The 25550-nt window shown below is 38.3% G+C and overlaps 1 protein-coding gene across 1 annotated transcript in view; it reads right to left on the bottom strand.

Annotated features, from left to right (window-relative positions):
- The window catches only part of LOC135220566 (cytohesin-1-like), a 522334-nt gene extending 496994 nt beyond the window's left edge, over nucleotides 1-25340 (bottom strand). Inside the window, exon 1 of the mRNA XM_064257804.1 lies at nucleotides 25202-25340. Coding sequence (XP_064113874.1) covers nucleotides 25202-25250 — 49 coding nt within the window. The 5' untranslated portion in view covers nucleotides 25251-25340. The remainder of the gene's footprint in view (nucleotides 1-25201) is intronic.
- Between the last annotated feature and the right edge of the window lie 210 nt (nucleotides 25341-25550).

Here is a 25550-nt window from a genome sequence, read left to right as displayed (position 1 = left end):
TCCCATCATGTTAATATCTATGCATGGAGAATGGTGAGAAGATTGTATTGTAATGAGAAATTAGTGGGGAGATGTGGTATCAAGAGTCTAAGAAAAAAAAATCACAAAGATTGCTATAATTTGGACCTGAGATGAGAATGGATTTGACAGTGTCAGAAAAGCAGTGGACACAGAAGAGGACAAAGCCCTGTAGGAAGAAACAAGAAATCACAGAGAAAAGTGTTTGATGAAGACCTATACCTAATGGGAATTCTAGCAGGAGGACCACAAGAAAAATAAGTTGAGAGAATTCTTCTATATGTATAGCCCCATAAAGGGAATTCCTGACAAAAAAAATAGTTTGTTTATGTTGATGATGATGAGGAGGAGGAGTAGGAATCACCTACTGCATAAATTACCAGACAGAAAAAAATGCAGTGGAAAACCATTCCATTTCTGACATGAGAGATAACTTTCATGAGAAATTCAGTAGTTCTTTATCAGACCAAATAACACTTTACCAAGAATAATTATGGGTTATTTGCTTATATTTCTCAGCCTGTGCAATGCTGGAAATTCTGTTGGATAACAATAAATAAAACTGCAATGAACGACTCCATTTTCCAAACTCCCTTGAGTTGCTATATACGTTGGTCTCCAGAACTCCATTTTTCAACTTTGTTAACCCTTAATGGACGGATACCCTCATATGAGTAGCAATAACAAGTTTTGGGTGGTGGATAGATTCATGCATGGTGAGCATCAATATTACGCACCATCAATTTGGGGGAATCAGGCTTGAAAGAGGTTCCATTATTTCTATACCAATGAGTTAGTTGGGATCCTAACTTCAAGGGGGAAATGCTGTGTCTCTTCCTCCCATGACATCTTTTTAATTATTTGCTCATAAATATACCCAGGGGTTGCTGTTGATTTTAATTCTTATCTATAATGATTGTATGTCAGTTACAATTGCAATTTTGCAAAGAAATATTAGAAAAAACTTGTATACTCAAAAAAAGGTACTGCACCTTTGATCTACAGCGGTCCCCCCGTATTCGCGGGGGATGCGTACCAGACCCCCCGTGAATAGTTAGAACCCGCGAATGTTTGGAACCCCTATGAAAATGCTAAAAACAGCCTATTTTGTTAGTTAAAACTCAAGAAAAACCCACTAAAAATTTTCATACTTGGTTTTTTAATAGTTTTATCACAAAAAGTGCATTTTATGATGAAATTCATAAAAAAAACAGGAATTTGTGGATATTTATCATAGAAAAATACCGCGAATGCGCGAATTTTCCGCGAATAATGCAGGGAAACGTTCCCCAGAGAAATCCGCGAATGTGTGAGTCCGCGAATCTGGAGAACGCGAATACGGGGGGTCCACTGTATTCAGAATTTGTTACTGATTTTGGTTCTTATCTGTTTGGATATTGTGTGAGTTGTAATTATAATTTTATAAAATAAAATTATTTATTAGAAAAAACATGCATAACTTGGTAAAATTTACAAGTCTTGTAAAAGAGGCCTCACAAGGGGGTGTAAAATAGTCTTTTTCAACTTCTCATGGAAGGTTTTTTTCTTAAATTGGCCAACCTCAAAGTTACACTGGCCTGGCGTGCTGCATGTATTTTTTAGCCCAACCACAGTAATAATAATAATAATAATAGGCAGTCCCCGGGTTAAGTCAGACTCTGGTTACGTTGTTCCAAGTTTACGTCGCTTTTCAAGTACGTATATAATCATGAAAAAATCAGTTCCGGGCTACAGCGGATGTTCTGAGGTTACATTATCGACTTTGTTCGCGACAGAACAGTAAAAGTACACACATCTATAATATACAGTAGCTCACTGATATAATGGACAACTATATGTTGTTCTTACAGATATATGTATCAGTGCAAAATGGAAATGTTGATTCAAGCGTTTTCACCTCCGGATTGAGAGCCGAACTGTTTCTTTATTAATTTATATTGCTTTCAATTCTAAAAATTATGCTAATTCTTTTACTGTCCTGCAATTTATATTAATAATAATGCTTTTATTTTATTTTACAGCTACTGTTTGATTATATAAATAAAACCCTTTATAGTTCCATTCAGCAACTAAAGACAGTGATGATGTCAGTAAAATGCAATCAGCTGATTACCGGAATGCAAATGGCTCATAATCGCTCCGTTCATATTTTGTAATAAAATAATACATGCAATATGATTAAATACAGGAAAACAACAAAAATACCTGTAAATTAAAGCTTCAGATTATGGCTTTGGCTTTATAAAACTAATAATGGGCAGCCCAATGATGTCTAGAACTTGCAAAATCTCACTGCAAAGGTTGTGATTTTTTTTTTTTTAAATCTTTTATTTTCGTGCTTTTAATTTTTTGGTTTCCTTCCTTGCATCCAATTTCTCCAGTTTTGAAGACCTTGTTTATTGTTACTCACGACTTATGATGTTATCTAAGACTCGCACCTTCACCATATAAATCACCTCTTATAATGAGCACAATATGTAACCTTCCACCCACTCTCCAAGCACTACAACTGACCACTGCCATGCTATGAACATTTATTTTGGTTCTGGAACAGAGCTTATTGATATGAGCATGATAAGTTTCAGTTGAACACGTCTGATACTGAACACGTGTTGTACAGTAAGTTCCAAAACTGAAGCGACAAATTTCAGAGAATTTCGTTCGAAATTCACTAACTGGCAACTACAACTCGTAGCTGAAAAATATATTTTTTTTCTACAGTGAAAGCTCTATCAAGCAAAATAAAGCTAACATATGATGCACAAATATCAAATCTATGATATTTATAACAATCATAAGAAAAATTTACGGTAATAGTAATTATTTTAAAGTATAGCAATTACTTCAAACTATAGAAACGAAACAATTTGAAATTCTCGTTCAACGCAGAATTACCAACATTACCAATGTATATTTCGAGCAATGTGGAAACAAATATTTAATATCATAGTATATTATCAATTATTTTAGCGAAGATGCATAAAACCATGCAAGTATCAATAGAATGTGAAGGGAAAATCTCCGCGACATTAAACATAGTCAACCATGAATGCACCTAGATTCAATGGAGAAGTTGGGGGTGGTTCGTAGTTCTGATTCTAGCTTCTAGGACCGAGCATAAAACACCATCTTCGAGAAAGGCTCTAACCTCTGCTGCTACCTTTAGGTGACTAGGCCTAGTTCCGGGCATTGCAAGGCTTACAATGCAGGGCCACTGTCTGTTATTTAGGCAAAGATAGAACCTTCAGGACCGACACCAGGACCTGTCCTTGCACCTGGGAAACAGACTCGCTATATAAAAAATAAGAAAGTCGGTCGCAAGCAACCAGAACATCCGTAAAATCACCATCTGGTTAAGTAGGGAGACGACAGACCCCAACCACCCCTCCCACCTCTACCTCTACCAACAATACTAACTCCACCTTTTTCACTTCAACCTATTACCTCAAATCTTCTAATCATATCCCAACCGTGAAATTTAAGACTGAATTTGCGTAAGTGGGCGTATCATAGGCTAGTGATATCACCCAAATTCATATTTCCACTGACAACCGGTAATCAGTTCGATCCAGTTAAGTATTATTGCATAACAGAAATTTATGAGTTTTTTGGGGATTAATATATATATATATATATATATATATATATATATATATATATATATATATATATATATATATATAGATATAGATATAGAGTATATATATAGATATTTAGATATAGATATAAATTATATATATATAAAGAAGCACCCGAGCATGACCAATAGGCCTAGTGCTCGATTCTTAAAACAGACCTCTGGTTATTCATGATAGATAAAAAGTCCTGAAAGAGAGTGAGAGGAGAGAGCGAGAGAGAGAGAGAGAGAGAGAGAGAGAGAGAGAGAGAGCATAACAGGGGACACTCGAATTAAAATAATGCTTGCCAAGCATATTCACACTCCGGATCGTATGGACAAGAATAGTCTCACTTATGCACTGAAAAAAAAAAAGGTGGAAACCTACGAAAATACCTGTTTGGTGTAACCCTGAACGCAATTCCGCATGCAAAAATTTGCACAGTCGAGAAATTCCATGAAATTATTATCTAACAAGCTGGAAAATATATTTCCTTGATTCTTGAAATAGGCCTAACCATGTAACCAACGCTAAACGCGCACATAACTTGGATTTCGTTTTTTTTTTTTTACACCAACTTCTCTTGTTTATATTTCATTTAATCAGATGCTAAACTTCTCTGTGCTTTATCAAAACAAATCATAATAACTTTCGATATAACGCTATAAAAGTAGAAAGTTAATTTACAAATATTAGGCCAATGCTTATGCACAAGGTTCCTGCTGGCACTCTATGGTGAACACTTCATATCACACTTTGAAAGCCGCAGAGGTTTCTTTGGGGAAATTCTTTTTTTTTTTTCTTTTAATAAACAATTATTGATCATTCACTGGGGAAATACTTTGTGCGCTTATACAGTTAATCACTGATACGTATTATCAGATAAATAGGATGACAATAATTGGAATGAAATATACTAACTGGCAACCCCATGAGTTTCTAAAGAAGTACGATCAATTCTGAGATTTGTCGCTTCACTTCTGGAACTTACTGTACAATACATACTACGTACATACTTTTTAAGGACTGTTGCCAATCATACAGTTTTCATACCTCTGAATCTGATACATGTAGGATACAAATTTGTTAAACATGTTTGATACAGAATACGTATATGTCTTGTATCATACATAATTAAGGAACCGTTGCCAATCATGCAGTTTTTATACCTCTCCTTTTGTTCAAATGCATTGAAATTGAAATAGTAATGGCCTGCAGTACCTCATGATTTCAAGATATGGTTAAAAAATGATGGTAAAACTTGTTTGATATTTGAAAATTTCAATGTTCAAATAGGAAATATTGAAATTTCAATTATATAAATGTATTTATGTACCTAAACTACTCATAAAATCAAGTGGGTGATGGTTGAGATACCATTAGTTTTCCTTACTTTCATTATTTTTTTTTTATTTTTCACACTAAAAGATTTTTCTTTCCAGCATTAATATGCCTTGTTACCCAAGCTCTAGCCTTAATATAAGAGCAGTTAGCCATTTTTTGTAGTTTAGGAAGCAACAGAATATGAATAAACCTTATAAAAAAGGCCTTTTATATTTATCTATTTATTTATTCTTTTGCAAAACACTTCTCAAAAAAAAAAAAAAAAAAAAAAAAAAAAAGTTGCTTTTTTGGGGGGTTGCAGCCCTACTTACAAACTACTGCTTATGCAATCAAGTAATGTGCACATTTTAAACCCTTCTAGCAACTAATGGCAATGAAGATTTCAGTGGTACCCAATTAGCTGAGATTCTGAGAACCTAAACAATATCATCTGCAAATGGCGTACGGTGACAATATTTATACTATTCTGTACCACAGTACCAATATGAAAATGTCACTTGCAATATAAGTACTGTAATTGGATACAGCAAGCTAAACAACTTTTCTGAAAATCATCATTATATTATAAATATAAATATTTGTAGTGTTTGCCCTGTATTCGCAGGGGATGCATACCGGACCCCCAGTGAATAGCTATAATCCGCAAATAGTTAAAACCCATGTAAAAACACTTAAAACTGCCTATTTTGTTAATCACAAGTCAAGAAAAACCCACTAAAAATGTTTATACCTACCTTTTAAAATTTTTTATAACAAAAAGCGCATTTAATGATGAAAAAAAGAAAAAAAAAGAAGGAAAAAAAAAAGGGAATTTGTTGATATTTCTCAAAGAAAGATACCACAAATAGGTGAGTTTTCCACGCATAATGGGGGAAAATGTTACACAGAGAAATCCACGAATGCATGAGTGAGTCCGCGAATCAAGAGTGCGTGAATACAGGGGGTTTACTGTACTGTTTAACTTTACCAATTGATTACTTTTTTGGTATATATGAATATATTACAACTATATCAGAGTTTCTTTTCTAACGTTGTAGGTCTGGACACTTTAATCCGTTATATCAGTGAGCAACTGTACAGTCAAAATTTGGAGGATTTTGGACACACCACATAAGAATGCAAGTAACATAGTTTACAGTACACCCAGAGGATTAGACGTTAAGCTAATATGATTTTATTTCTCTTTTTTATAAATTTTTCTTGCCACATTCTGGGTTACGTCTTTCATGGTTACAGCACAGCATCGGAACAGAAGCTCAAACATAACCTAGGGACTGCCTGTAATAATAATAGTACTAAACTGTACAGCATACATATTCTTTCTAGTATTTCTATCTATCAGAATATTTCAGGAATTATTTCACACCATCTTCTACTTACACATGAACTGGTCACATGCTACTGTCCATTACTCCTGATGGAATGGAATACCTATATAAAACAAGGGCCAAGCACTGGGACCAATTACATCATTCAGCACAGAAAAGGATGATGGAAGAAAGAATATGAATGGAAGTAAAACAGAATGAAACCCATTGAGGAGACAAAGTTTAACACCATTTTAAATATCAATAGTACTACAGTAATCACCAGGACAGAATGATATGTAACAACTAAAGGACTATGTACCAAGGAATTCTTGTTGGCTTCACCCTACTACAGACAGTGGAAGTTCTTCATGTAGCCCCAACTGACATTTATTAAGATAAAAGACACCCTGCACATCTAGCACCAGTAGCCCGTACTAAATACAGAAGGGGAGGTAACCTCCCTACCATTCATAATCCTTATGAAATGCTAATTTATTCAAGGAACTCCCACACCAAATCAGGCACCAAACACAATGCAGACGCCCATGCCCACTGAGCAATACGCAATCTACCCATCCACCCACAAAGGTTGATAGAACCACCTACCAAAGCTATCTTCTTTGCAGTCATGAAGGATTGTCAAGTCAATATTCGAACCTACCATGCAGTAGCAACAACTAGCAATTCATCCACCCTGCAGCTACATCTTTTCTCCCCAAACATTACAATTCCCCCTTCAGCTCCGGTCATGCGTTGAAAGATGGATAAGTGAAATACATGAAATGTCCAAATAAGATAAAATTACTAAAAAGAAAACCATCATCTTTAAAGAAATACTGAAAACAATAAACCACAATGCACTATTATCAACGGTGATAATAACTGCAAAGTGAACAAAGCTTCTGAATATATTACACAGACAAGAAATTTCAGTAAACAATGATGATGCCAAAACACACGCTCTGCTAATTAAGAAAGCATTAAAACATATTTAATTGGCTAATATTGAGAACATAAAAACCTGCAATTGCACTATGAATGAGCCACCAACTGTGCTCTAGTTGTTTTTCTTCTATCCCTCATATAAGAAAAAACATGTTCAAGCCATAAAAAACTATAATGCTGATAAACTGGAATGAATTATCACAAGTTTTACTGCTGAATAAAACCTCACATAACAAAATATAGTGAATATACACAATAATGAAGAGTAAATACTGTTCTGTGGAAAAATGCCTCTAGTTTTTAAAATCTTACCTAACGCGTTTCACGGAATTACATACATATAATAATATCTATAAGGGGATCAATAAGGAGCTGATGAAATACAGTAGTATGTATTACTAAAAAAACTGCCTAGATTCACAATGGAGTCACATCAGGAAAATTCTAATCATTCCTTGAAGTTCTCATGTAATGATAAGGGTCTTTTCTATACTACGAGTCTACTAATGTTCATAGATGCTTTAGAGCCAGATAATGCAACAACTGAACCACATTCAGAAACTACTAACCAATAACTGTCAGAAACTACTAACCAATAACTGTATGAAGATTTGATGACAGATGAAGCATTCAATATCCAAACAACCACCACCAATGAAGGTCAGTGAAAGACAGCCATTGTTTATTATGGCACTACTGTTGAAACTGCCTACAGAGGAGAGGTACAATTTAAAAGAAATATCCAGATGAAAAGTCTTTTTATTGAAACTGCCTACAGAGGAGAGGTACAATTTAAAAGAAATATCGAGATGAAAAGTCTTTTTATAAGTGCCAAGAAAGTTTTCCTGAAGATGATCTACCTCTATGTGATACCATTAGACGAAACATTAATACCCCATATAGATAGCAACCAGATAACTAGCATGGTGCTCAAGTTCCATGGAACTAGGAGTCCCTCCTGGCAAGCTAAATTGGCCATACTACCATCACCATCCTGAGGCATCAAAAATCCCAGAGAAACTTCAACCATAAGATTTACTATTCAGTATAACAGAGTCCACCGAAAATAATTGGAGACTGCCTGTATCTTCTGAGCAATAAAAACAATAATAATGATATGTATAGGCATTCCCCAGGTTATATCCGGTTCGGATTAAGTCATTCCTGATTTGGGTTAAGGCGGTTTTCAGCTTACAGCGCCCAACCAGGAATGGGAGCCCTGCTATATCTGGGGACTACCTGTAATATTATTATAATAATAATAATAATAATAATAATAATAATAAGTGGAATACGAAAGACAAGAACATAAACCACATAGCAAATGAAATTTCGGCACTTGCACAAAATCAGTACAAAAAGAGCATGATTCAGTGGCAAAAGCCCTCTACTGCAGCCTGTGCAAGAAACACCGGCTAGCTTGTAGTAATAAGTGGTATCCACATCAACCTGAGGTTGATAGAAATTGATCAGGCTAAGATCCTCTGGGACTACAGTATCAGAACAGATAGGGTGATACATGCCAATAGACCAAACTTGACGCTGATTGACAAAATCAATAAGAAAGTATGACTCATTGATGTCACAATACCATAAGGCACCAAAGTAGATGTGAATAAAAGAGAAAAAACATATAAGTATCAAGACCTGAAAATAGAAATAAGGAGATGGAATATGCCCATGGAAATAGTAGCCATAATCATAGGAACACTAGGCATGCTCCCAAGTTCCATGAAGAGGAACCTGGAAAAATTAGATGCCAAAGTAGCTCCAGGACTCATGCAAAAGAGTGTGCTATTAAAAACAGCACACACAGTGAGAAAAGTAATGTGCTTCTAAGGAGGCAGGATGCAACCCGTAACCCCACACTATAAAAACCACCCAGTCGAGTAGGATGACTGAGATAGACAAAGAAAAAAATTAATCAATAAAAAAAGTATAATAATAATAATAATAACAATAATAATAATAATAATAATAATAATAATAATAATAATAATAATAATAATAATATAATTGCAAAATCCATTCCATCACTACCCGATATGTACTTGAAATTTTGAGGTCACCTCGCCTGAAGTCAAATCAGAGGGTACAATTCACCCTGTTTATCTGTATAAGTTAAGATTCACAGCTACCTCTCCAAAACAACCAAATTTTGAATTGTTTATTTCTAGGCTGCATTAGCTACCCTACAATAATCCTATGACCTGTTTGAAATTATGAAATTCTATATTTTAGGAAAAAATAAATATGCTATTTTTATAATAAAATTAAGTTTTATATATACATACCAAGTAATTACTTAGCTATAGTTTCTAATTCGTGTGGCAGCCTAAATGAAAAATTTTGGTAGTGCTTCAATTATTTAGTAGGTGACAGTCCTGCCCACTGACAGAAAAAACAAGATCAATAAAGCAGACAACTTCAATTTACTTGTGACTTATTTCCTCAGAGGGGAAGAGGGTGGACTCTAATTCTATAATTACAGGCAGTCCCCGGGTTACGACGGGTTGGGCTTACGACGTTCCGAGGTTAAGGCGCTTTTCAATTATATTCATCAGAAATTATTTCTGGGGTTACGACGCAAGTTCCGGGGTTACGACGCCTACAACGTTCATCTGCCAGAAGAAATATGACACCAAAAATGGAAAGTAATCAATATTTGAAAGTTTTTTTTATGAAAAATGCAATAAGAATGCAGTTTACATAGTTTTGAATGCACCCCAAGCATTAAAAGTAAGTTTTCTTAGGATTTTTTACAATGTTCTGGCTTACGACGATTTTCGGCTTACAACATGTCTCAAGAACAGAACCCCCGTCGTAACCCAGGGACTGCCTGTACTTGGTAAGAATATATAAAACTTTTTTTTTTTTTTATAAAAATAGCATATCTATAAGGTAAGCATATATAAAACATAAGGTTTTATTTTCTTTTTCTTTTTTTTTTTTATAAAAATAGCATTTGTATATAAGTAACTTACCAGGTAAATACACATAGCTGAATCCCAAATTGACAGGTGGTGGGATACATGGACATATTCTACTCCAAAACATTAATTCATGTAATGAATTTGAAATTGAAAAGTTGCTGGCATTAAAAACAGTGATGGGAACTCCTTATCAGTTAAGAGAACTACTACAAGAGGATACCGCCTCTGGTTGGCGCTTATCTCAACCCATAGTGGCATGGTGGTACATAGCCATGGAGCACCTCTACTTATGTGGGAGCTTTGCAGCAAAGGAGTATTCCAATGGCTAGCAAAGCATCAGTAGAAGTTCTGCAGTGAAGGAGTTCTCTGATGTCTAGCAAAGCTTTAAAAAGTCCCCTTGCCCTTGATGCAGTACCACAATAATACAAGGTGAAGAGATAGTAAGAGAAAATCCTATGATTCCTCCCATGATAACCATACCAGTTACTAATTATGATCACAAGGTACAGTTAAATTTTAACACTGTTGTAACTTTCATTAAAAATACTAAAAAGCAGAGATCGATTACACATCCAGTAGGCATCATGTGCCTGAAATTAGGTAGAAGCTTCTCTGATGTCCTTAGCTTTCACTGAAAAGTAGGCAAAATGCTCTTCTGAATCTGAGAGTGGTCTTAGAAATAAAGTCCATTTAGGATGAAGGACAGAGCGAAATGGGTCCTTGCCTGAACACTATAGGTTATGGATGGCACTTTGCTCTTCCAATCCTGCTCAGGTAATATGTACGTACCTGAAAGCTTTAACTGGACAGAGAGCTCTCTATTCTTCCTCAGAGCCATTGATGTTCATTAATTACTTAAAGAAGACAGAACAGATCCAGGGGCTTGGATGGGTCCTCATTCTTGGTTAAAAATCCAAGGGTAAACAAGCAAACAGTATCTCCTTGTGGAAAAACCTACTCTAAAACAATGGCTTGGGTCTCGTTATTGCATTTTAGCAGAAGCCAAGGTCATCAAGAAGATAGCCTTCAGGGTAAAGACTTTACCGAGAAGAGGAGAGTAGTATGTGTAGTTAAAAAAAAGGGGCCTGTCAATCACTTCAACACTACGTCCAGGATCCAGGAGGCTGAAACTTCCTTCTTTGCTAGGGGCTCAAAAAACTTAGTTGACCGTAGTTTGGCACCCTTTAAAGGAGAAAGATGAGGGATTCTAGATCTCCAGAGAAAAAAAAGAGGCAATGACACCCACTACGGAGAATTGCTCACTTATTCTAGTAGATGGAGCTAGAAGGTTGACGGCTACATTTGCAATAGCCCCTATACATAGTACTTCTAGAACAAACCCTTCTTTTGAAAAGCTTCCTGACAGTCTGAGGCCCATCAGGGCAAGAGCAAGAAACCCTTTGTGGTATCTCTTGATGAAAGGTTGACTGAGTAGACAAGGATTGGGGGAGTCATGGAGAATCCACCAACAACCGTAGAAGGTTCAGAAATAATTATTTTATGGGTCAGAACAGGGCTATCAGGGTCATCGTAACATTGTGATGAGCCTGAAATTTGTTCAGGACTTCCTTGACTATGTTGAAGGGCAGGAAGACATAGGGGTTCAAACTGAACCAAATTTGCAGCATGGCAACTGCTGCCCATGCTAGGAAGTCTGGGCCTAGAGAACAAAGGAGAGGAAGATGAAAGTTCCTGAGGAAGATGAAAGTTCCTTAAGGTGGCAAACAGGTCCAAAGTCAGCCTGCCCCATATATACCACAGATTCCGAGAGACCAGGGGATTCAAGGTCCACTCGGAGGTAACAATAAGCTTCTGATGGCTCAGTTCGTCCCCCAGAACTTTTAGGTTAGCCTGAATAAATCGAGTGACTAGAAAACTTGATTTGACTGTCAACAGTAGAAGTGCCTTTGTCTTTTGGTGGAGAGAAGCTGTGAGATGAAGCTAGCCTCCTCATCACTTGACAGGAAGCGGAGAATGGCAACCGTCATCTGCGTGTACCTTTAATGGCTGTGAAGAACCAAGAAATGTTGCAGGGCTTACTGTCTGCACTCAAAACTTCAGAATTGGATGAAAACTAGAGGAAGAATTGCAAAACTTTCATATAGTCTGTCTAACTTGACTAATGTCTCGGTGGACGACAGGGTCTCTGGTAGACTCATCCACTAATGTTTCGAGTAAGAAGAAAAAGGAGCTGCAAAATAGCAGACAGTCTGAAAATAGCTGTGATTCTCTTGGCAGACAGAATGCCTGAAAATTACGAGAGTTGAGACTCACACCCAAAAAGATGACTCTTGCGACGGAGCCTGGTTCTGAGAAAGAGGTGATGTAGGACTGTAGGTGAAAATAACAGGGCTGACTACAACTGTGTGGCTCTCACAGTGGTAAAGGAGCACTAGAGCTCTCTCTTCTTAAGATTCCAAAAGAAGAGTGGAAATTTCTAAAAACAATCTCAACTGCCCTTGTCTGCACAGGACAGGACAAATAGACAATCCGAGGTAATGTCTCTCGGTAAACACTAGGGAGTCCTCTATCTTCTTAGCCCTTGCTCCTGCTGCCAGTCAAGAAAAAACTTTATTTCAGAAATCTTGACAAGATCTTTAACAAGGAGGGCTAGTTCTGTCAAAGCATCATAGGGAGGAAAGTCAAAAGACACACATCAGAGGTGAGAGCTTTCTTCACTACATTCATAAATTCAGCACACAAAAATCCTTCTCTGTAGGGGACAGGACTCCGAGACACTAATTGTCACCCTAAAGGGCACAACTTTGGCTTGTCTGGAACTTTAAGCGAAGGTGGAACAGACTGAAGAGAGCCAAAACACTTGTGAACGGTCTATATGACGCTCAGAGGCAAGAGTCTGGTACCAAAGAGTTGGCACCTGATGATCAGGGACTATCACAGGTCACTTGAAAACCAGAGCCTGGCGTTCAACCAGAAATTGGCATTCACGAAAGAACAACAGTACATTCTTAGAAAAGACAGGAGGCGTTCTAAAGAGGAACTGGTGCCAGACACTAGTAGGCTTAAGCGGGGCATATGAGTTGGCACTGGGAGCTTTGCAGACTGGCACCAGGTACTAAAGTGTCAAGCGCTCGAGAATCGGTGTCGGGCGTTCAGGAATAGTCAGGTGGACAGGAACTGGTGCCAAACACAGGCAGGCTGGCACCAGAAGCCCAAGATGTTAACTAGATGACTGATGACAACAATACACATCCATCACAATGCCTTTCCCATGGCTGTCTAATACTTCACATCCAACAAGCCGCCTCTCTAGTGGTTGTCTGCGGATACCTGGGAGTGTACTATAGGCTCAACTGATGAGGCAACTACCCGGGGCAAGCCCCTCAGACTCCCTTGAACCACCAATATGCCTCCTCCCAGGTTTAGGGGAGTATGACAGGGCCTTTAAGTCTAGGAGATCCAACAGACCAGAAAGCCACCTCCACTACACATCCTGCAAGATGCCTTTTCAATGGCCATCTGTCAAAAACTGGGATTATGCAACAGTTTCGACTAATGGGGCAACTATCTGGGAAACTTCCCACCAGCCTCCATTGGACTTTCAGTATGACCCCTCCCAGGCTTAGGGAAGTATGACAGTGACTTAGGTTTAGAAGCATTGGCGGGCCAGATAATCATCTCCTCCACTACACAATACTTCACTGTTACAGGGTTAATTTCTGTTAACTGTCAAAGGCACATGCAGGAAGTGAGGGGGAGCCAGGCGCAGGAGCAAATGGATAAAATTATGAAAGGGTTAGTAGCAAGTGAGAGAAAAAATGGATGTGTGGAGAGTTGGCGCCAGATGATCGGGAGCTGGAGTTGGACGCTGGATGCTCTGAGCTGCCACTGGGCTGTAGTTGGCGCCAGGTACACTAGTAATTTGTGAGCTGGTGAGTGCCCCTGGGCACTCAGAGCACGATTCTTGGCTGTCAAGATAGTCTACTCTTCCTAATGCCCAATGCAACCAAACATTAAGCACCATTTCTCTCCTTACTACATTCTTGTCCTCACACTCTTTTCACTCTCTGCAAAGGAAAATGTGATAAGATGTTTAGTCTTCAATGAAAATTCACAACGGTAGCGGAAAACTGACAAAATCTTAATACGTAACAACAAACAATAAAAACTGATCCTGAAAGCTATAATCTTGAAGGCTACTTGAAATCAGCAGTATGTAATACCACCGAAATCTGGATAAATAACCAGCAAATAATGAACAAAGTTGTTGCAAACACCCGATGTTTACACCGGGCACAGCAGAAACAGAATGAGGCTGTCTGCTAAATCATTCCTGGTATTCCCATTAGAGAGTGGAACTAGACATCTACAATAAACAATTGAAGCATTACTACGAATTTTGAATTTAAGGTGCCGTACGAGTTAGAAACTATAGCTATGTAATTACCTGGTATGTTATTTGTATAAAATAATTGGTAAGTTACTTGTATAAAACAAAGATTTTGAAAAAATCTAACAATGCCAAAGTTGACTGCCAGAAACACTTATTTACAACTACCATAAAGTGGTTATTTACTTCTAATATAAAACAGTAACATTAATGTAACAATGCAGCATAGCATTTATGTATTATCAACTCAATTTATTTATAACATTATTTACACACCAACACTAACCTGGCAATAAGAACCAATTTACTGTACTTCTCTTTTTAGGACTCAACTTGCAGTAAATACTTAATCAAATAGTGCACAGGGAGAATAAAAGCAAGTCACCCATCCTTTTCCTTTCTGCATAAGTGATCATTCAAATATTTCTTAGCTATGATCTATACACAACTCTATAGAGCAATAATTTTTTCAGTTATGAGATAAGTTGATTGGTTTATATACCCTAGAACTGCAACCACTTTGCAAATCTCCATGAGGATAAGAAGTTATGGCCATGTGTTAGCACATAAGTCTAGGTGCAGTTTTGACCATTTTAATGGTTATTTCAGCATAAAAGTGGTTAATAATATTCTCCTTTCCTTCTTTAAATCTTCAGCCAAAAACCCTTATGGACAGAGTCAACCAACAATAAACCCAAGAGGGGTCCTAAGGGAAATCAGCCTGCTGAGAGAGACAAGATATAGGAAAAGATAGTAAAAACATAAATAAATATAAGGAATCAAAAATAAAAATTATACACCGGAAATTCAGAAGACTTCATTTGAGAACTGGAATTAATGTGTTCCTCACTTAAATATTTGGAGATCAGATTCTGCAATTGCACTAGGCAAACTATTCCACATTTTATTTGTAGCCATTATAAAACTCCTAGTAAACTGGTAGCATTAAACCTGATGCTAGAAAATAACACTTTGCAACAACATCTTGCTTAGTGTTACGATAGAAAACAGCAAGGTCTAGTTAATTAAGAGTTGGCAAAATAAACTTGACTGATGACATAACTTTCCAATTTTACACATTTTTTACCTTCAAGTTTTACTATTAAAACCCATTTTAAAGTTTATAAAATGCATAATCACTGTGAGTTGACAGAAAAACTAATAAGAATAAATGATAAATATCAAGGTTGCTCAATAATTTTAAGCAAAGCTCATTTATTTAAAAACCATATACTGTACATATGAATTTAGCACTAACAAATGTTCACAAAATTTAGGCTAAGCACAAGATTATGTTCATAAAATTTAGGCTAGATATAAGATTATGCCTAGCCTAAATTTTGTGAACATTTGTTAGTGCAAAATTAACATGTATGTATAAGGCTTTTATATGAATGAGCTTTACTTAAAATATTGGGGTAGCCTTAATATTTATCATTTATTCTTATTTGTTTTTCTGTCAACTCACAGGTAAGTTTTTTATTGGCATTATAGATTTCAATTTAATTTCTTATTTCCCATTTAGTACATGAAATTTTTACAATTAGTATACAGAAGTAGCACATGAAAATCAATGGCATTCACACACCACATATTCAACAGCAATAGTATAAAGACTTCAGGTTTGTATAGTTAGAAAAATATGCAAATTACCGTACTTTCAAAATCTGCCATTTCTTCGTACACGATGTACAAACTTTTTTATCTTTATATAGGAAGGCTTCTTCTTGGAGGGAGGAAGCTGGATAAGTCTCTGAACTGACTGGTAGTTTGTCACACCTAGGTCTTCTTCTTGGTCGAAGGATCAAGGAAGACAGTACCTCTGACAAAATGAGCAAAGTATAGGAACTGTATGCTTGACTGTCAAACTTCTGGGCACTTTCTCGAATAGTGGGTATAAAAGCAGCATCATTAGATAGAATCTTTATTTGTCGGAGACAATGTTAAGGCCGTATATGAGCGATAGGTTCACATTGTCTGTCCCTCTCTCCCGTCGTTAGAGAGGGAAAGATTTGTTTCTATAAAATCCAAGAAACTATTGAAAGGAAGCTTGGTTGTATATGCTCACCTGCACCGATGCCCATTCCAGCTTGTGATGGCTCGATAACTTACCCTCTGCCAGCAGGTGAAGTTCAAGTTGAAGGAGAGGACCACTCATTCAACACACTCTCGTTTGCAACCATACACCTTAGGCGAGATGTTACCTGTCCCTTTAGAGGAGCTGGGTAAGCTTCACAGCTTATTCATGGACTTGTGGGCAATATCCCAAAGGTAAGAGGAGGTAAAAGTGGTCTGGCATGACCACACTCCCACCTTCAGAACCTGAGGAACCAACAGATTCTTCCTGAATGAGACGGAGGACCAATACTACCCTTAACTTTGTGAGCTCTCGCACGGAACATATTGGAGTTCTAAGCCAGAATGATATAGTGTTCTTGGACACTTCTTTCTTGGTTGAGCCAGTGCTAACAAAGATTTGTCAAGACTCAGGCCTAAGATGTCAAGTTTTCTTCAGATAGTGCCGCAGTACTCTAACAGGACACAGTGTCTGGATCGTTATCTACAAAGTCCTCTAGGGAGGGGATCCTAAAGAACTCGAATCTGCCTCAGAGACCGATGGTTCATTACGAAATCCGGGACGAAATCGAGTGTAACCGATCCCCATCCCCTCGAGTGTTTAATGTTGAAGGAACGTCCTTGTAGTTTGCCTACTCTCTTAGCCAATGAATTGGAATTCCGTCTCCCTAACAATAATGCAAAGGTACTTGTGAGAGGACTGATGAATGGGTATATTTGGATACAGTGGGGCCCCCAGTAGTATTCGCGTTCTCCGGATTCGTAGACTCATGCATTCACAGATTTCTCTCTGGAACATATCCCCCCTTACTTGCAGGAAATTCGCTATTCGCAGTATTTTTCTAAGAGAAATATCAACAAATTCCAGGGTTTTTTAATAATCAATTTCATCATAGAATGCACTCTTTGTGATAAAACTATTAATAAAACCAGGTATACAAATTTTGAGTTTTAACTACAAAATAGGCCATTTTAAGCATTTTTAGAGGGGTCACAACTATTCGTGGGTTCTAACTAGTTGCGGGGGGTATGGTGCGCATCCCCCACAAATACAAGAGGACCACTGTACACACATCCTTCAGGTCCACCGTAAGCATGAAGTTATTCTTCCTGATGGAGGTGAGCACAGACCGTGTCGTTTCCATTTTGAACCAAGTCTGGTGAATGAATCGGTTCAAGGGAGGGAGATCAATGATTGGCCACCACCACCCTGATTCTTTCTTGACCATACAGATTTGCCGATAAAGGCCTGGGGACCACTATGTCACAACTTCTACAGCACATTGTCTCAGCATTACTGCAATCTCCTCCCGGAGGGTGACATCTTTCGACAACCCGTATGTAAGACTGGAATAAAGTCTGAGAGTTGGAAAGGGGGAGGTCTAGCCTCGAAAGGCAAAATATGTCCCTTCTGAAGGACATTTACTACCCAGGTCTCGGTTGCCATGTTGACAGGCATTCCCCAACATGCAGCAGCTCGTGAAGGGGAACCTGACCCTAGCGTTTTCTTCCCTTTTTCTTTCCCTTGGTTCCTTTCCCCCTGGATTGAAAGGGTGGGGGAAAGGGGCACGATTGTGCACCTTTCTTATCATGGGCAGAAGACTGGGTTGTTCCTTGAACACTCTTTGAAGTCTTGGAGTTCTTTGGGGCTAAGGAACTGCTAGTCGGACCCGAAGGTTGGGCCGTAGCAAAACACAAAGACCCAGAGGCCTTTGTCACTACCTGGCGGCAATTCAGTCATTATCGTCGATGCAACAATTGTCTACTGCAGCATTTACCTCTTCTCATGAAAAGAGGCGAGTCCAGGCCAACATGCTTGGCAATCTGAGAGGATGGCATCCCTCCTTTTCAACACCAAGTTGGCTCAAAGGTTTGCCATCTGGTTAGCCAGGTAGGAGATCGCCCTACCACAAGATTGGCACAATCTCCTGAATGTCAAGTCCTCTGGGGGGGTTGATGCATCCCCCTAAAGCTGAGATCTTTGACATTGCCTGGAAGGCTGCTATTGCAGGAGCTTCCAGGGTCGCTGTTTCCTGTTGCATGAGGAATAAGTCTTCCACCGCAAGATACTGCAGTGAGAGACCCAGAGCTAGGCCAAAAGCAATTGTATATCTTCCTCTTTTCAGTGATGTGTTTTTTTCTTAAATTGGCTGACCTCAAAGTGGGGAAGTCTAAAGTAGTCGAAGAAGGTTTGGGAACCTTTTTTTTCTGGGCCAGAATGGGGCCACAAGTCATCAACATGTTACGATGTGATACGAACTTGTTGAGGACTTTTCTGATAAGTCCAAAAGGAAGACAGGCATAGTATATATTTGTTGAGGGCTTCTCTGATAAGTCCGAAAGGAGAAAAGGCATACATGTTCAGCCCTGTCCAATCTATGAGCATTGTGTCTGTCTTCCAAGCTTGCGGGTCCAGAACAGGTGAGCAAAAGATTGAGAGACAATTGGCAATGAGATCTATGGACGGTTTTCAACTCGTCTTCTAGGACATTAATTTTCCCTTGTACAAAGTGAGGGAATAATTTGACTTTGTGATCTTCCACCCAAAGCAGAAGTTCTTCAGTCACTTCATTGAGAGAGAAGAATTGAGTCCTCCCGTTTGCAGATGTACAACAAGGCTGTAGTGTTGTCCGCATATATCGGCACATTCCTCCCTGCAACCATTGGAGCGAAGGCTTGAAGACCTAAGTAAATCACCTTCCATTTTTTCACTTTGATGTGGAGCATTCTCTGATGATCTGACCACAATCCTGACACTCTCTGATCCCCCATATGCATTCCCCTACCCAAGTCTGATGCATCGGAGTAGAACTCTAGGTTGGGGTTCAAAGTGACAAAGAAGATCTCTTCTTGCAGTTTCTTCTCCAATAGCCACCACTGAAAATCTTTTATTTCCTTCATTAATGGGAATACAAACAAGTCTGGCTGTGTCTTCCAACACCAACTCACTTTGAGGAAGTTTGATTGATTGATTGATTGTGTCTATTAAATCTGGCGTCACAACATCTGGGTAACTGACACCGAAATAAATTAAAAAGAAAAAATTAAATTTCAAATAAATTTCATATAAAAATATCTATAAATATATGTATATAAACATTTTGTTCATATATATATATATATATGTATATGTAAGTTCTTACATAGACAATCTATTTATAATTAAAATTTGGTTGAGGAGGCCTGCCTCCCCCATAAATTTATATAACTGCTCTATATTACAATCCTTTCCAAGAATTGCAGTTAGGATAAAATTACCTACTCTGTCACGACCCAAAGACAGGAACCTATGTCTCAAATCCCTGAATCTGGGACATTCAATCAACAAATGTTTCACAGTCAAGGGCACAGTACAGTTTTCACAAACGGAGGATTTTTACGAGACATCAAGAACCCATGTGTGAGTCTTGTATGTCCAATCCTCAATCTGCACAACATCGTTTCTTGTCTCCTTGGCATATACGGATATGACCAAGGAGACAATGATGACGTGGTACTGCGCATTTTTTTACTAGTCAAAATATCCTCCCACTGGGACTGCCAACATTTTTTAATTCTCTGACCTACTAGAGGATATAAATCCCGATATGGTAGTAGGCATTTGTGGGTTCTGGGAGTTGACTGCCGACTTTGCAAGTTGGTCAGCTTTCTCATTCCCAGCCACCCCACCATGGGAAGGCACCAAACAGAACTTTATTTCTTTCCCTTTCTTTTCAGTAAAAGCAGCCATTCCGATATATCTAAAATCAGAGGGTTTAAAAGGTTGCAAGATTCCAGCGACTGAAGAACACTTCTTGAGTCACAATAGTATATAATAAAATTATTTTCATTCTGAATAAAAATTTCCTTTAAAGCCTTTAAAACAGCATATAATTCTGCCGTATAAATCGATGCAACCGGTGATAACCTGCCACTTCGCTCTAAATCAGGGAAGGCTACTCCAAAGCCGACGCCAGCATCTGACTTTGAGCCGTTCGTGAAAACTGCAATATCATGTTGCAAGGAGTGTTCTAAAAATATTGACCTCATGGCCTCACTGGACAATTCTGTCTTGGTAAAATTAAAATATCTGCAGAATTTAACCTCTGGGAAGTTCCAGGGGGGACTAACTGAATATTTTCCTGGCAAAATCTCGATCCTTGGCATATTTATTTCATGGACAATGACATTTACTCTAAAAGCAAATGGATGAGGTTGCTTGGGGTGACTTTCATAAAACTGCCAATGCCTTTCATTTCTCATACAATTGCTGGTTAAAGACTTAGGTAGCCTCTGGAATCTATACCAGCTCCAAACCAGCAGACATTTGTAATGAAGATCCAGTGGATTTGAGGAAGTATTGTAGAGGTCTCATATGAAGTCTGCCTAGCGTTACAAAGGACTCCACTGATGCTAGTGTTCCTAATAAACACATCCACTCTAGGGCCTAGGGCTGAACAAGATGGAAGGTTCAGGAACTCTCGAACTGTCATTAAGCATGACTGTTCTCTTCAGGGAGAGAAAAACCAAAAAAACTAGAGTTGAGAATCCTCCCTAAATAGAGAATCCTCCGAGTCTGTGTCGATTGTGATTTCTTGTAGTTTATTAAAATGCCTAATTGTCGAGTCGACTCTCATTGGATCGTAGAAGCCAGTCGTCCAGATAAAACAACACACTGATTCCCATGAGATGGAGCCATTTTCCCACGGGAGCAAGGATCTGGGTGAACACCTGAGAGGTGGTGGACAGGCCAAAACCGAGGGCTCTAAAAGTGAAAAACTTTCCCTTAAAGACAAATCTTAAAAATTTCCTGGATGACTGGTGAATCGGTACATAAAAGTAATCACCTTCCATGTCAAGAGTGGCCATCCAGTCCCCTTCCTTGAGAGCTGACATTACCAAATGACTTTTCTCCCAACAAAACTTTGTCTTTGAAACGAGTAGGTTCAACGCACTAACATCTAGAACAAGCCTCCAGCCCTCCAATGAATTGGAGACTACAAACAGCATGTTGTGGAACCCTTCTGTATTCATGTCTCTCATCCCTCCGAGTATGCTGTCAATTCAATGGGTAACTTGGACAGCTGTGGGTACTCTTGGAAAGGGATGGAATAACTTTCCTGAAGTACTTGTATTACCCATAGATCAGCTGCTCTTTGACTCCACTCTCCCCAGAAGAGATGGACTCTCGATCCTACAGGTGCATGAAGGACTGATGGATCACTTACTCGTAGGTTTAAAGGTAGACTTCTTAACCGACTTAGCTGGGGGACATAAATTACATCTTAGTCTTGTTTGCAATTTCACTTTCCCACCACAAAAGGGCTGTTGTTGCAATGAAGAGGATTTAGCTCCTGCAGACAGGGCCTCCTTCTGGCACCTTGTGGACTGCGCTGAGACATTGTACATCGATTTCTTTTGGAGATCTGACAATACCTGCTTCATGGTCTCGAGGAAACAGGTGCGACTTACTTAAAGGAGAAAAAAAATATTGCTGACTTTTGTGTCGTTGTGAGCACCACAATTCCCTCTTTTTCAGGATCCCCATGGCAAAGAGGGAAGTTAATTCCCCCAAACCATCTCTCACTGCCTTGTTGACACAGGACAAGACACCTAACCAGTCCAATGAAAATTCGTCCTGGCCGGTGTGCCTATTATCCAATCCAAGAAGATAAAGATTTCAAAGATCTTGCACACGTTCCTGATACGATGATCAAAGTCTGGCGAAGAAAACATTACTTTTGCTGAAGCGAAAGCTAAAAGTCTCGTTGAAAAATCGATATTTCCTCTCCAGAAGTCTTGATGGTGGGTAACCAAAAGTCTCTTTACCCCTCTCTCTTTTAGTAGCCAACCACTCATCGACTTCCTTCATGATATTCTCCATTGGGTGCAATGTACCGACGTATAGAGATCAAAGGTAGCTAATATTTTAGTTACATTGCAACATCATAACAGTAATAGTACTATGTAACGGCTCCATTATAATTTTTTTATTGCTTATTTCCGCTTCTATTTCATATTTTAAATGTTATAAACAGGAATAAATAACACAATAAGATGCCAAAATCTTCCCCCAAGTATTTTACCCCACTCATAACTCCGTACAACTCATAGAGTTGTACGGGCATAATTCTCCCAAGTGCTTTACCCCACCCAAAACCCCGCATTCCCATCGGTCCCCTTACCGTAGGATAGAGTTCAAAGGTAAATTACAAGTTAATTACAACCAGCCAAAAAAATATTACTTTAAATTCTTGTTCAGCAGGCAAAATTGTATAGAAAAACATCAACTGGCATACGTAGTCTAGCTCGCCGCGGAATAGTAATACAGATCTACCCTGATTAACTACAAGGCACAATGTACTTTCAGTTCACAATGGGTTTTTATGGACCCATCTAAATTGCTCAGCCTTTGAATTGAGGCTGGCAGTTCTCACTGGTAAGCATTATAGCCACAGGTCTAGTCTATTACATATACTATGATTTTCGAATAGTGAGACAAATGAGTAATACATTATAAATGTCCATTCCATTATTACTTTGCAGGATCACTGTTTGCTCCTTTCTCCAGTTTCTAATGATGAAGAGCTAGTCACTAAACTATCTACCCAATGTACCTAAAATTTGTTAACAATTATGTACCACTACACGTAAGCTACGAGTTGCTAGAAAAATACACTAATTTGATGCTTCATCAGAGAGAAATTAACATTAGCTAGACCATGTCAAACAAGGCAAACTATCACACGGCATCACATAACTAGTATACTTTCAAAAAAGCTAACAAGGTGATCAGTCAGTGCCAAGCTATACTAATGGATGTTGACCCATGTCACATTTTCCCATACGAGACTGGCAGTATTATTCTATTTAAAAACCATAACTCAATACTGGAGTTTTAATGTGCCAAATATAAATATACCTAAAATTCATACTATAACGTATTGCATATTTACTGTTGCCAAGATTTTTACTATCTTTTATGTTTTGGTAGATCTATAGTACTATTCTGGGGTTTTTCTATGCAGTTTTACTTCCTGAACAAGAATTTTAAGTAATATTTAATCGGATGACTGTAGCCTAATTAACCCCAGGGGGTTGTACTAAACACAGCGAAATACAATTGATGCCCCAATTCCTGGTGGCTTTCATATTCACGGCGACGAACAATGTGGAATGCGGAATGCTTATGTATAGAAATACCTGTGTTTTGACATTAACACTAGCTAGACCATGTCAAACAAGGCAAACTATCACATGGCATCACATACCTAGTATACTTCCAAAAAAGCTAACAAGGTGATCAGCCAGTGCCAAGCTATACTAATGGATGTTGACCCACGTCAATTTTCCCATACGAGACTGGCAGTATTATTCTATTTAAAAACCATAACTCAATACTGGAGTTTTAATGTGCCAAATATAAATATACCTAAAATTCATACTATAACTTATTGCATATTTACTGTTGCCAAGATTTTGACTATCTTTTATGTTTTGGTAGATCTATAGTACTATTCCGCGGCAGCCTAGACTATGGCAGTTGCGGTTTTTCTATGCAGTTTTACTTCCTGAACAAGAATTTTAAGTAATATTTAATCGGATGAATGTAGCCTAATTAACCCCAGGGGCTTGTACTAAACACAGCGAAATACAATTGACGCCCCAATTCCTGGTGGCTTTCATATTCACAGCGACGAACGATGTGGAATGCGGAATGCTTATGTATAGAAATACCTGTGTTTTTACATTATTTCTCATGAGAGACAGGTACTAAACTGGGCACTCATGGCAATGATGGCAGAAGGCTATTATAGAAAAAATCTAGCTACCTATTTTTACAGAAGCAGTCCGCACGGACTGCAAGGAACGTAACCACGGATACGGCATCCGCTAGGGATTGGGGGCTGTCCAGTGTATTTCCCCGTGTTTAGTACTAGCCCCTGGGGGGTTAATTACAGTCGTCCGAATAACTATTACTTAAAATTCTTGTTCAGTAGGTAAAACTGCATAGAAAAACCGCAACTGCCATAGTCTAGGCCGCCGCGGATAAGTACCCTAGATCTACCAAAATCAATCAGACAGGCAAGCCATTAGCCTATATCACCTGCACTTGAAAGCCAAACAGCCTTAAAATTTTCTGTGACAGGCTTAGCTACAAGCTAGAATTTGAAAATTTTTGCAAAACTAGGTTTATATATTTCTAGCAAACGCCAATATTTCCAGAACTACTTGCAATTTTGCTATAATACCCCTTACATCAACAGCTATAACAAAAGCCATGTGCTGTAAACGGGCCTACTACTAGGTAATTCTAGACTGATGCTGTGTTCCCTGTGATCGATCAAATCAAGCATACAGCCAACAGTAAGATTACACGATGAGACGAGATTTACATAAAAAATGCTATGACCCCATGAATCTGCATGTCTTAGACTTTTAATATAACAGGATCTGACTGTCCATATAGCCAGAGTCTCTTCAGTGAGATCAAATAATTATTTGCTCCGGTTGAGATGCCTGAGGCTGCAAATTTTAGCCACTTTGTTTCTCCCCCAATTTCATGTCTTGGGCCCTCTTAGCCTTTAAATGTGCTTAAATTACGTCAATGATCTTCTTTTATCTCACCTGCCACTGGAAAGCCATCGGTATGAAGGCCTGAAGTTGTCATTTTCATCGTTGACAGCCCAACCCCCAAATTTTATTCACTAAACAGCTAGAAGATGACCTTTGTCCAACATTTGTAAACAATAAACAAGTGAATCAGGTCATGCGCATAGGTGTTAGCAAAATGTCGAATAGTCAATATTTCAAAGGCGTTTTACCAAATAATAAAAAAAACAATATTACTTTTGAAATTCGAATTATATCTTGCGGCTATTCTCGTCAATAATATAATTGTTTTCTTCACGGATACATGTGAATGAATATAGGTATATCATTAGTTCTTGGCCTAAAATTATTCACAAGCCGTTCG

The sequence above is a fragment of the Macrobrachium nipponense genome, chromosome 2, assembly GCF_015104395.2.
Source record: "Macrobrachium nipponense isolate FS-2020 chromosome 2, ASM1510439v2, whole genome shotgun sequence".
NCBI lineage: Eukaryota > Metazoa > Arthropoda > Malacostraca > Decapoda > Palaemonidae > Macrobrachium > Macrobrachium nipponense.
The sequence above is the reverse complement of the archived record's forward strand: the minus strand, read 5'-3'. Positions and strand labels throughout refer to the sequence as shown.